General features: G+C 39.7%; 1 protein-coding gene across 1 annotated transcript in view; it reads left to right on the forward strand.

The window, feature by feature from the left end:
* The window catches only part of FTO (FTO alpha-ketoglutarate dependent dioxygenase), a 259,706-nt gene extending 246,901 nt beyond the window's left edge, over positions 1-12,805 (forward strand). Inside the window, exon 9 of the mRNA XM_040615246.1 lies at positions 5,844-12,805. Coding sequence (XP_040471180.1) covers positions 5,844-5,994 — 151 coding nt within the window. The 3' untranslated portion in view covers positions 5,995-12,805. The remainder of the gene's footprint in view (positions 1-5,843) is intronic.
* The last annotated feature ends 1,561 nt before the right edge of the window (positions 12,806-14,366 follow it).

Consider the following 14,366-nt stretch of genomic DNA (forward strand, 5'->3'; position numbering starts at 1 on the left):
ATTTTTCATGAAGATAAATGAAAGCTCAGTTCTTCTTTTAATGGGGTGACTTTTTCAATCCTTTTTAGGGACTTTATCCCAATAGCCTATCCATGTCCAGAGGTAAAGGAGAATGTCTGTTCACAGCACCAATTGGAGTAGAATTTTTTGTGCTTTACTGAGCAATTCAGATTGATAAAAGTAATTTTTTTTTTTTCTTTCTGTGGCAACTCTGAAGTTACAGAACGTCACATCTTGTTACTCCGCATTGTATTAGCTGACCTACAGTGCCAGTAATTTAACCACCATTTTAAATGGATAAAAAATCTAAGTGGAGTATCCCTTGCTAAATTTCACTTTGAGATACTATATTCAGTGTATTTCATTCCTTCCATAGTTTCTTTTGGATCCTTTTTATTATTATGCTTACTAGCTCATGTCTATTCTGAGTGGTTTCCGGAAAAGCATTTGGATTGAAATCTTTGCCTTCTTGAAATCACTGGAAGTTTCAACTTTGACTGAAGTGGTATTGGGTCTTAATTGTGACGCATTCAGCAGCAGAAGTAGGTTTGTCATCATACCTGTCGATGAAACACTATTCAGAAAAAAGAAAAATCAAGGCTGATTTGAGTAATTGTTCTCATATATGTAATCTCATCTTTTCTCTGCGCTTTGCATAACAGTTCAGATTGCTGGGAATGCACTGTACTCTCTTGTACATGCTCTGGCAACTAAGAATGTCAGCTTGAAATGACATGGGATAATCCTAACGCTGAGATTAGAGTAACTACACATAGTTTGCATAATAATTTCCAGGCAGAGGAAAGGTTTGAAGGACAAGGATGAACAAATCCAAACCTGCAAGCAAACCTCGGTGTACCAGGTACCTGCACTGTCAGGATTTGTGTTCCCACAGCAGAGCTCTGTGTCGGAGCAATAGTAACCCATTTTTTATTAGAGCTAAATTTGCAAAGTCATTGTGAAACTTAAGAATGCAAGATGCTGTCTAAAGAAGCTGCTGCTATTACTCTTACTCAGAACAGCATCCCTGTTACCAGTGTTGTGTCATTTTAACCAACATCAGCACGGTTTTAATGAATGGATTTGGCTTAGTAGGGTGGTCCAAATGCTGGTTTGACCTGGGCCGTTGTTAGAAATGATGCTCTGAAGTTCTGAATAGCAGCTCAATAACACTTTTATTCTAGCATGAATGGAGGGAGGAAATAACTCTCATATAAAATGCAATAATCTCAGGACTGCTGGAGTAAACATGTGTGCGTGAGTGTGTACTTCTGTACATGTAGAGCAAATATTCCGTCCTCCCTTTCTGACCATATCAGTCCATGGGGAAAATGGCCAGACCCCTGCTCTTTGACTTACCTTATGAACTTCCATGTGATCTCCATTGGTCCTTGGGCTGCCAGGCGTAGGCAGCTAAATTAGTACCATCTAGGAAACGGGACTGTTCATGTCATCTCCTCACTCTTAACACGCCTGTGCAGTCTGAGCCACAAATTGACCCCTATTGATCTGATTTGACTACACTTCTGTGGAGTAGACAAACAGTGCAATAGAATCCAGGGACCCTAATTCACAGCACCTTATTTAGGTTCCTAGGTAGTAATTCTTATTTGCATTAATCACATTCAGCAGCAGAACCCGAGGCCTCCTAGCTCATATGCGTTCCTGTTCCTGACAACAGACCAAAAAAAATACCTGCTCTGAAAAAAGTGTTTGAAGTATACTGATACTTAATAGTTGCAAAACTTAACAGTTAGAAATAAGACTGTTTTTCAAATCAATTGCTCATGCATTACTGTAAAATATATTGATTAAAAACAAAGCATAATGTTAGTCATTTAGTCAGTAGAATGATGCAATACTGAAATAAATTTCTCCTTTGACTTTTGCATTAACCTTTTATTGACTGCTTGCATACTCATAATTAACACACACTTTAGCTAGCTTGGTTAATTTTAGCATCATGATCAGTGTCCTCTAATGTAGCTGACACCCTGATCATCAAAATGTTAGTGTAGCCCAGGGGACCATAACCAGGCAACTGTCTGTCTCAGTGAATGTTCACCTGCCTACAGTGAAAGTAGCCACCTTCCAAGGGAAATTATCATATATTATCCTACAGATAGTCATCCAGTCACATAAATGTTTGTGCTGACTTAGTTGAGATTATATTAATATACAGCTATGGGTAAATATTAATGAGCAAAGTCCATTTGGTAAAAATAGTCAAGAAGGGGATCAAAAATCTGTGAAGTTTACAGAGGAGGGGTAGTGAGAATGTGCACTGCAACAGAAACTAACTTCCTTAAAAACGGGCTTTTTTAATTGTAACTGGCACAGGTCCTGATTGTTCTAGCAAGAAAGTAGGGACCGTGGAGTTTTGTGCATGCTGCACATCTTTAGACAAATCATCCTTTCTATAATATGTTGGTGAACATTTATTATCAAGGTGTTTGAGCTAAATTGCTCTGAAATATATCATAGCAGTTTTTCTGCTCTCCCGCTGCAAATAAGGTATGAAAGGCGTCCCTTGACTTGGCATCTGTTCTGTATCTCAGAGCATGTGTTATTTCCACTCAACACATTCTGTGCATGCGATGTACACAGATTAGATCTGCTCTCTTTCGGAGGTTTGACTTTATTATAACAGGGGTTTATTGATATTTAATATTTTAGCTAACTTAAAATATTATAAATCTTGGCACTTTCCCACTACCACCGTACTTTGATGTTTGCAGTGTTTCCCACGTGGAACCTCATAAATTCTTTTGTATCTGGGAAAAGACAGAATTTCTGTTTATCCCAAGTGATCATTGCTAACTTACATTAGCTATCTTTTCCCAGGTACAAAGGATTTTGAAACAGTTTTGTGCAATTATTTAAGTGCCTTTGATTGTTCTGCTTCAGTTAAAAATGTTGCTGTCCTTTTGCAGGATCTTCTGTTACTCTGCTGTAAGTTAAAGACCACTGTAGGAACAATTTCTCCCACAGAAATTTATTAAAATAAATAGTAATATAATCCTCTGGAAAGGACTGGGACTGTTCTTAATTCTGAGTCAGAAAGCACATATCTGGGTGACTGCGTCCGAGCTTGTGGATGCCACTCAGGTGAATTGCTTCATGAACTGCTAGGTGCAGCGATGGCTGCTCAGAACACAGCCCCGTATCTTTACATATGAAATACGAGCAACTTGAGCTGACTTTGATGGCAGCAGGTCCAGCACAAGGGATTGCAATTTTGGTCAAAATAGGTGACTTGGAAAATGTAAAAATGTAATGTTCGCTGCTGTTCTTGCTAGTGATAGAAAGCAAAGCAATAGAAACCCTGGAGAGAAAGATGAAGGAGCTACGGGTTTGCAGAACTTGCAATATTGTGGCACTGCTTTCCCCTTTTCTACACTTTTGCATTATGCACTGATGCATTTATGTCATCAGATTTGTGCAGGAATTCTGAGGACCTGACACACTTCTATCCCTCTAATCCCTCACGTGGAACACGATATGGCTAAAACTTCCCAAGCGCATGAGTGCCTGGAAGTTTGGGCACACAATTCGTTGTGGGGTGACCTTTCAGAGGTGGCTCCGCTGGAAAGAAAAGCAGAGAAGGGAAAGCACGATGAGAATAGTTGCTGATGGGCTGTCCAGCCATGGCAGGGCCATCGCTGCAGCTACATTTATGGCAACACCGATGCCTGAGCCTCAGATGTGAGGGGAAAGCTGGTCTATCCGTTTATGTGCAAGAGCAAGGGGGAAAAAAGAGGACACAAAGGGTAAAAACGGACTCTGAAATGGTGAGGAGGCTAAGGGCTGGTATGTTTTTCCTCTCAGTGAGAGCTCTGCTGTTAATAGCAGATGTGCGAGGGAGAGGATGTTTATTGTTATGATTTGAGTTTTGCAGACCACATAACACGCCTGCAGTATTTACCGACTGCGCTTCTTGATTTGTCATCTGCAATAATCTCTACATGGTTAATTTATCCATTTTTAGATTGAAATGCTTTAACTGGAATATCTTATACTACGCAGCAAACTGAGCATATTATTTTGTGCCAAGACAGAAAATAAAGCAAGATTTTTAAAGCCTTATAGAGTTATGCTGTAATTAGTTTCAGCTTCCCCTGCATATTAATTTTCTCCTGTTCCTTTATATAATTTGGAAAATGTCTTCAGAACATGATGGCACAATCAGTTAAGTACTTCTCAGAACTCATACACTAAACTGCATTTGCTCTAACAACTATTATAAAGCAGCCGGCAAAACAAATCCTCTGTTATTCTGTACAGTGCAGCTTATCAATGCAAACAGTTTAATATTTATGCTAAGAGGATTGTCACAAGTAGCTTCTGTTCCTTTAATTCTTGTTTTAAATAAATAATGAGAACATTTAAACACATTACTCTTCCCAGGGCCCTGAGGTCGGCTAATCTTATTATTTATGAAGTGATGTGCTACATAATAGTACTTAGTGCATGTTAACAGATGCTATTATCAGGGGCTGATGTGGAGAGCTGAAGATATATTGGAATGTTATGTGTTAATACTGTCCTTGTAGTGTAATGTACGATGGATTGAGTGCCCAGGATGCTGGTGCGGCAATTAACCACACACCAACATGGGTGTAAAGCTGAAGTATGTTTTCTCATGGGGATTACACTGCCATTAATAATTCCCAAGAGAAGAAGGCATCTTTCATTTGGAAACAGTCCCCTCCAGAAGGCCGACGATGTAGACAAGGAAGTTGCATGTGTCCATGTTTTTAGAGTTCGTTTTACAGAGATGAAAGACGCATATACATTTAAAACAACTTTTAAATTGTTGCAGTAATTATGTGCTTTACAGAACATGAATTTTAAAAAATGTCTTCCAAGAGTTAAAGGTGTATTTCTACAATCTGCCTTTTTCCTCCAAAGACCTATGTAGACCTGCAGTATATTCCAAAACTACAGTGGTGCTTAGCGTTTTCCTTTGTCTTGCCACATTGCAAATGTTAACTAATTAATCAGCAACATGCAAATTGTTTGAGGGGAGGGGAAAAGAGAAGGGGAGAAATCGTCCTTGCACTGTGACAATTTTTTTGATGCAGCATGTTGTATTACACCCTAATCTTAAGGGATGTGATGGTTGCCACATAAAACTTTCCTCTGCAGGCTGCAGTTCAGTTGAATATTATAATTAGACTTCACTAGTATTGATGAATAATCCATTTAATAAAAAACACTGTAATTTAAACATTTTCTCTGGGGACTAACATACACTAACCTCTTAATTTAATTTTATTGAAGTTTTGCCCACCTATTCATCATTGGAAGTTGTTATTAACCTCCATTTCCATTTATCTTTATAGAATTTTCTCTTTTTATATTGCCTTTTTCAGAGCTAAGCAGGTTGATACACTTGTAAATCTCCGGAATCTACAATGCTAGTCCGGCTTCTTTAATATTGTTTAATCTATCCCCCCTGACCTTAATGCAGTAAATTCAGTTTAATCTTTCTCAATAATCTAGTAATACATTGGAAACTGGCAAACATTTAAATCTGATAATGGTTTAATCACATACTTTAAATAACAGCTGAGATAATGAAAAAATAATTCACCATATAAAGGTACACTAACTGAGTTTTCTCTGTGATTGGCTTTTTGAGAAATCCCTATAGAAAACAGAAAGCCTACAACAGAAATCAACTTCACTGGAAATGAGCAATCCATTTGGTCAGAAGATGGGGTATTTCTTTTTTATTATCATCTCTCTCTTTAAATTAATCACAAATATATCCTCGCTGAGTATTCAGTTTCTTGATACAGTTTTACTTAAGTAGTTCATCTTCTTACCTTTCTTTTCAGATGCCAGTCAGAAGCGGCAGAGAGCTTGCCAGAAGACCAGAAACCAGAATGCCGTCCCTTCTGGACAGATGATGAATGTAATATGCCTCTGCCATATGATCTTGAAGAAGTAATTGCTAATCTACAAAATCTTGTTCAGTGGGTTGAATAACAAGTGACCTTCCAGCCTAGAATTATTGATGCTCGTCATTTGGAGAGAAGCGTTTTAGTCCAACATAAATCTTTTCAGCTTTATGATTCCTTGATCAGGTGTTATTTTATGCATCAGTGCAGATTTTACTGGGCTCCACATGGTACCTTTGCTACCTCATAATTTAAAAAAAACAGGCCCCAAATCTACAGAAACAGGTGGCTTTGGAGCCCTGAGGTCCACACTACCAGCCTCAGATCTTTCCTTCTCTGCTCTAACTCCCGTTGACCCTACAGCCCATGGATATCCCTGTTTCCACAAGTTCCCTTGGCATCTAAATTTCCGCTTCCATGAGTGCCTGGAATTGCCTCTGGCTTGGCAGGTTTGAGCAGCGCAAGGCATAGCTCACATCTGTGACAAGGCAGGATCCATGATTCTGGGCATCCTGGTGAGACCCCGCTCGGGGTGGGCCTGCTGGATGCCTTCAGAATAGAGCTCTGATTTCTTCATCCACTAACACAGAGGTGCAGCAGATGGTGGAGAATGTCCTTTTTGCAATGGCTGGCTCCTTGTTGGAGCATTTTTTCAGAGGAGGAGCTGTGGGGGAGTGTCCTGATGCAGATCCCAAGACTTTTGTGCTGTTCTTCATGGCAATTGAGTAGTACTGGGGGAGATTTCCCACGTGGATCTGCACCTCCTGGGCTCCCTGAGCTCAGAGGTTGGTTCCTAACCATTACTTTGTTTCTGCTTGCTGTGAATCCTGTTCTGAGGCCAGATTTCTCACCGCATTGTCTAAAGAGCTGACAGACCTAAGTAGGGGTTTCCATTTGGGGTGTGGGGTCCCCTGACAGATTATGTTTCGGTTGTGTGATACGGAGCACCGCAGCATCTGTGTTGACCTAGTGAGCTGTAGGAGAGCAAAACCAGAAGACTCTGAGAAACTAGGCTGTTTGTGATCTGTTTTGTAGTAACATGCTATAAAAAAGAACCGTTCTACATTGGATGATGCAGGGTGCTCCTGAATAAAAGAGATTTTTCATTTGGTTAAGTTGCTGTTTTAACTTGAGCTGGTGTACGCCTTTGTCATAAAAAGCAGAAACAAATCATATTATGGTGAAACAGCACTCAGTCTGTATTACCACTACAAAAGAAACCAGTAAGACTCAGAGCTTGACGTTGCCACCAAGAAATGAATGTGCCTCCTGTGTTAATCTTATGTTTAAAATGACTGCTGAGGCCAGGCTTACCCAGAGCATACCAGTATACTGTACTGGCAGCGTGCTCCCTGTGTGGATGGGGCTTGTACCGCCAAAAATTGTACTTGTGACAGTATAACATATGCCAGACCTCCCTGGAGCTAAAGAAGCTGTGCCAGCAAAAATTCAGTTCTAGTGGTATAAAACTGTGTCCACACCTACCAGCTTTTGCCAGGACAATTATATCGAGTAGAGATTGTACCTCTTAACACCTTTGACGTAGCTAGGCCAGCAAAAGTAGAAAGACCTGCATCCAGCATTTCACTCTGCAAAAGCTGTTAGCCACCCTGTAGGATGTAAAGAGTCTCTGAAGAATAAATTACTATTTAAAGCAGGTTTGAGTATGTTGTACCCTTGATCCGTACATTTGTCCTTTGTCTCTTGTGCCACCTAATTCTTAACATTTGGAAATCCTGTTGTGGGCATAGCTTTTTCTTTCCTGCACTAGCTAAAGCTGGCTTTACCAGTGGGCAAATAGCATATATTTGGATTAATGCCACACTAAATGCTGTTTACTTTGGAGATCACTTAGAGAAAAACGAGCTGAAGATGTGGGAATTCTGCTTTTGAAAAGGCAGTTCTCACAGAAACAGATATTACTTTGGAAATGAGCAAGATGAATTCAAACAAGCTAATGATGTAACACTGTTAATGCAGCATTTGAGGGGATTGTTTGTTTATGCTGTTACTTTATGATTATTTTGTGTTTAATTAAGCGCTGCTAGAAACCGTGGGGATCACAGTATTGAAATGAATCTGACAGCCATAAAGGGTAGAGAAGGCACATCAACGTTGTAGTTTTTAGCTGAAGTGGAGGCACAGCTATAAAAAAATGATTGGCAAATAATTATTTCCAGCGGTAGTGAAGAAAAACCACTGGGTTTTTTCTTGTATTAGGAGACTGCTGGCAGCAATAATAGAATTTTTAAAAATACATGATTCCACGTCTTGTCTGTGCTGAAGATTTAAGCTACTAAATTAGCTGAACTAGTACTAGCCTTGATGCAGTCAGATAGCACTCATTTGAGCCATGGATGGCAATGACATAGACACATGGACACCTTTGGAATGGCTAAGACCTAGGATTCGCTGGCAAAATCCCAATAATCAAGTGGTTAAAGGGGACTAATGCTCTGTGTGGCAGTCCAGTATATCCGTATGTATGTCCTAAATGGATATAACTTGATTGAGTTCAGCTGAAGTACAGAAGTGTAAGAAGATTTCATATCTCCAAAACCCGCAGGAGCTGATAGCAAAGACATAAGTAAAGTGGATGGAACTGTTTGAAGCATGTAGTAATGCCAAAGGGTACCCCAAAGGGAGAACATGGTTACAGGTAAAGATCTATTAAAGCAATGGAGAGATCAAGTGTAAATTATTGTTGTGTTTGGATTACGTACTAAAAGCAGACAAATACTTGGAAGTTTTCTTTATTTTATTCAAATAGTTATAGTACAGCTCATGATATTTTAGCATTATTATTCATTATATATATTCCTCATATATATGAATATCTAATGCATATTTCAGCATTAGATAACCCATTTCCATTTAGGATGAGCTGAAAGACACAGCCTCTGATCGCTGTTCTGTGTATAGCAACTGTTTGCCAAGTCTGGGTGCTCCAGAGGCACGAGGACCAAGGTCAGTGTTTTTCAGGGAAGAGGTGAGAGCATAAATTAGCTTCTAACATTAGGTTCGGTGATTCTTTTTAAATGGTGAAGTTCACGACTTTGCTTACATTTACTTTTCATCAGCCATGAAAGAATTAAGGTAAAATAGTTCGCTTGCACGTGTGTGTCAGGCTAAATGGATTGCAGAAGATACAGATCTGTTTGCCTGTCTGCACTTGCCTTTAGACAATATTCATCAGTTTTACAAAAGCTACTGACTAAACATGGAACCAATACAAATGAAATGCTTGAGGCAAGGGCTTTCTTTAAAAAATCTGATACAGAGTTGGTTTTACACTGATAGAAAGAAAATGTTGGCAGAAAATGAAAAATTTCATTGTTTCTGTGATTTGGGGGATGAAAGGTGAAGGCCGTTTTTAAGTATTTGATAGAAAACTGCTGTGTTATGCAATATAATTAGAAATGTTTTTGTAATGCTTTATTCATATCTCTGTATATGAAAATACTTTATCCTGTAGGTCCTTTCTTCCTTTTAAAAGGTTATGTAAATAAAAAATATTAATCGCAGTACAGTAGATTTTGAAGGCATCATGCTCATGCTCTAAGCTTTACAGTAGATTCTGGTTATCTAAAGTGTAAATAAGAATGTCATGAGGAATTGCCAGCTGGAGACTGTCCAGGATGGGTAACATGCAACATAATAAATATCCAAATCAGTTGTCTTATTATCATCCAAGTATAGCTTTAGTTCCACTTGTGATGATGCAAGATGTGCTTAAAAATCATACTGGACTTCTTAATGCTGTGGGACAGATTCAGGTATTCCAGTGCCATAACAAAAAAAAAACCCCAAAAAAAAGGAAATTAAAAGAATACTGAAATCCATCATGATAGATGGCTTAAATATTATAGTGTGTTAAGAGCAGCCATTGCTCCTTTCTCAGTTATAGTAGTGTCATGCCGATAGTCCATGCAGTGGAATTTGGGCTAACGTAACAGAGATTAAACTAGCCCAGGAGCTGATTTCCAAGCTGGGATGAGAGGAGGGGAAGAGAGATGAGATGAGATACAAGGGATGAGCTTTCTCAAGGCCACAACTTTATTAACTGAACCCATATGGGAGTCATTGAGCAGTAACATGTACAGTGCAGGTCAGGATCTCCCCCTTAATTGTTACCACCTGGTGCAAAGTTAATGTTGGCTCCTTAACCCTCCTTGTGCCCCCGACAGCTGGTCCTCAGCTTTCTGCTAGGAGCCGACCACTGTCTTCTTGCACTAAGGTTAGCGGGCTGGGAAGAGCAGTTGTTCCACTGTAGCACAGGCAGGAGAAACCCTGATCCCCAGCTTCAACCTCCGCCACTATCCTGCTACACCTCCATGGACTGAGTACCTCCACACAGCATCTGTTTCCCGTTTGAGATGGAAGTTGCTGCAGCTCATCTTCCGAACGATCCCAGCGGGATGGCGAGCTGCTGCGGGGAAGGGTCAGACAAACAAACAGAACAGTGCTCACAGCGAGGTGCCTTGGCTGAAACAAGGCAGCACTGCACTGCCCACGGCAGAGCGACAAGCTCAGCCCTGCACTAACCTGGCAGTAGAGGGTGGGAGCTGTCAGCTAGTGATGAAAGACTCGGGCAAAACCACCAACATTCAATATTGGTGAGGACTCCCAACCTGCCCGGTGCTGGCTGTCTCCTCACCCACCTGCGAGTGCCCAGGGAATCCTGAATGGAGCCTCTGCTCTTCTCTTGCCAGCCCAAACCGAGACTCGTTGCCTTCAATGTGGCTGGGCTTGCGTCTTCATTTACAGCCATATGTCCTCTTCACCTTAGCCTGGGGGCACTCATTGAACAAGAGAAGATAATTTATACGACTGAAAAAAGACCGTACTTAGTGAGGCTGCGGAACTGGCTGAGTAACATCTCAAATAAAAGCCAACAAATAACTGATAAAATTACCACATTAAAACGCTGATGTTTGGGTGCAAGCACTTCACACATGACGTGAAAACTATGGTTTATCTTCTTGTTGCTTTGGAGATAGCATTCATAATTCACAGGATAGAAGAGGACGTACTAAGCCATGGTGTACATCCTCTAATAGCCCACCAGTTTTACAGTGCTTGTCCATGCCAAATCAGAATTTGGTCATGAAAGTTGTTCTCCTCCCCCTCTGTATCATCAAATACTTGCTTTCATGCCAACACATCTTGGTCTGATTAGTCTCCTTGATTAGAGTCTAAAGTAAAAAGTCAGGTGTATAGGATTCCCATTATCCTTTATTTCACTGCTTCTAAGAACAGGTCAGATAGAGTTATTTCAGTGAAAATGTGAACAATCAACTTCTGTTTACCATTAACCTTCAGTTTTCTTTTCTTAAAATCAAATCAGGGCTTGGTAGGCAGTTATTTTTGTACATGTCCCTTGATCAGTGGAACAATCTGTCAAAAGTCATTAAAGCCTCTATTAGGTTGAATTGCATTCAAAGCTAAACCATCCAATCATTTAAAGGGCTGTGATGATTGTTTTTAATATAGTATACATTGATTTCTCCCTCTGAGGAGTAACGTAACTTTGAAACTAAGCATGTATGACTAGGGCTTGTTGCTATCCAGCACGTCCTGAGGAGCTTGGTTTCTCGCAGAAGATGAATGTCTACATAAAAAAGTAGAACACAAACATAGTGAAATCACCTGTATATTTGCAGAAGCTTTTCCTCCATTTTTCTTCTATTTCATTGTATCCATCAAGGATACATATATATGTACATATACATATAAGGTATATGGAATGGGAAGAAATTTTCCAAGGTCCTCTGCTCAAAAGCTTCACTGAAAAATGTAACATCTAATTGTAGTAATATTTTCAAGTGGCTTTTTATCTTAAGATCTTAGGATGCTTTACACAGAGAAACTGAGGCAGGGGTCAAAAGTGCAGCTGTGTTCTGACTGCTGACACTGGAACCGAGCATACGTAATCCTCCATCGCTATGTGTCTCAATTACTTCCCGTTAATCAGCTCAGTTTACAGATTAAAAGATGCTCTCGTAGAACTTTTTCTCTTATCATGGAGCTGGAATCTGTCCTCCTCATGTCATATTTAACATATTATTTAGTTGCATAACATACAATAATACATCTCATGTAACAGAGATCTTTCAGGCCTTCTAATGTTTGATTAAACTTTGCAGTGAATCTTTTAGTTACATTGCAAGTCCCTGAGGTCTCAATGGGAGAGGTAAATTTTATTGGCGCTATTCAATTTTTCCATGGAGAATATGCAGATAGTAAGATACGATGTAATATTATACAATCCACACTCATTTAGCTCTATCTGAAGTGTGTCCACTGTGCACCCCACAAGGTGGTATGACTGCTCTACTAGTAAACTCGTAAGAAAATACCCTGTGGGTATTGGGGTGCTGTTTTTTAAGGTGAAGATGCATTGCTGGAACAAACTGGAATGCTGGTTATGCACCTGTTAGCACTTTTGTCTGGTACCTATTTGGTAGTCTGGTAGTACTTTACTGAGAGCACTACTTTTCTAGTTATTTTGACGAGCATCCTAATAATTTATTACCCAAACATTATCAAAGCATTCCACAGTTCTTCCGTTGCTGTTCTTTCTCTTCTATCCACTGGTGCCCTTTCTTTCCTTTTTTGTCTCAGGATTAACAGTAAAATTATTAACAAGTTGTGTGCTTTGTTAGGCTGACATGTCTTTAAAGTGAGAAAACTTAAAAACTATTTATCAGATTGGCATTCTCTCAAATATGTATATTTGCAAACCAGTTTATTAGAATATTTTTGCTGCTTGCTTACTTAGTACTACTACATGTAAATTTTATTAAGGACTGTTTATATAACACTGTGAGATATGCAGTGATGTTTGTGTTATGTATTTGCTAATTTACTGACATTTATAAAATAAATCACTTAAAGAATCTCTTTGTCCATCATTTGTCCTCCAGAAGGTGATAGGCTTTGTCTTCAGTACCTTCTTGTTGCAGTGCATGGAAGAAGAGGAGTTTATTTTTCATACCATCTAACTTCAGATGCCTACTGAGAAGATGAGAAAATTAATTTCACTAAGCTTCCTAGATGTTGAATAGTGAGAGGTAAGCTTCTTCAAAGCAGCAAACTCAAAGATGCTCTGAATCTACTCTTGAGCGGGGCATCTCTCTCCACCTGACCTGTATTGCAAGTCCAAGTTAGACGGCATAGTTATCCTCATCTGCTTATGCTGGCAATTTAATAATGGGAAATAGATAAAAAAGATGCTGGGGTTTTGTTGTTCTTTTTTAAATTAAGAGAATTAAATTCTGGTTACATTGCAAATCTTCAAGTAAGGAAGGCAGATTAATTTCTGTTACTTTAGTAAGACATGCCATGAATGTTCATGACTCACTTCTACCCCCTGTAGCAATTTCCTTCAGCAAAAGTTTGTGACGCTGCTGCTATGTTTAGAAGATATTCCTCTGGCTGTGCAACCTCATACTTCCCATACTTGACACAAACGCTTATGTTATGTGAATAGTAGGAACTTGGTGCCTCCCAGCACTGCATCTACCTGTTTGAGTGAATAAACAGATTGTTCTCTGGTTGTTACAGTAGTTTGCAGTTTAAAACATACACAGTCATGTTAAACAAGGCAATATCAAAGAAATGTGTCTTGCACATAGAGTAAAAGGTGGTGAGGTTTGTGATCGGTGGTTTTTCCAGGGAACTTCATTTCACGGTTTAATCTCTCACTCAGCAGATTTTGTCGAGTGTTCTACTGCGTCAAGGGAATAGTTATCATCAGTTGTCTCTGTCTCAGGGCTGGGGATAGACTAAAGTCCAAGCTACCCCAGATCCAGGTCACAGAGCAAGGCGAGGACCAATACTGCAAATTTCCTACTCTAAAGAGTGCCAATGTAGAGTGCAGCAGCATGACTTGATTTGCACATGCCCATGTGGCTGAGATGCACTGCAGTGTTCTATTACTTGGACTTCTCTTGATGCCAAAGGCTGTGTGCCCAAGTTGTTCTGCATTACTAGATTCCAGCCAGGAGGTGACGAAAGCGTGAATAACAGAGGCCAGGTCATTCCCTGCCAGGATGGAATGGAGACTCCAGGCCAAGAAGAGTTGACAGCATTACTCACAGATACTCCAGCTTAGAGTCAGCAAGGCATCCAAGAGGTAAGAAATTTGATTTTTTAGCCTAAAATATTCTTATATTGGCTTTAGAAAAAGTTTGATTGGTTTAATCAAAAGTCAGTATACAGGCAACTGGATGGAGGCTCGTTTGCGAAACTCTCATTATTCTGAAACATTTCTTACAATTCATTGTAACATATATTACATCTACCTAGAGAGACCAGTATGAGCACCCCTGGGATCTAGAGTTCCTTGAGCAGTTCCTTTTATTCTGGTCCTCTCAGAGCCAAAGATTCCCTAGATTTTCCTGTTCCTTTTCATAGGAAAATATTTTCATGGCAGTAGTGACCTTTCCAAAAAAGATG

Source organism: Falco naumanni, chromosome 15, assembly GCF_017639655.2.
Source record: "Falco naumanni isolate bFalNau1 chromosome 15, bFalNau1.pat, whole genome shotgun sequence".
Classification (NCBI taxonomy): Eukaryota; Metazoa; Chordata; class Aves; order Falconiformes; family Falconidae; genus Falco; species Falco naumanni.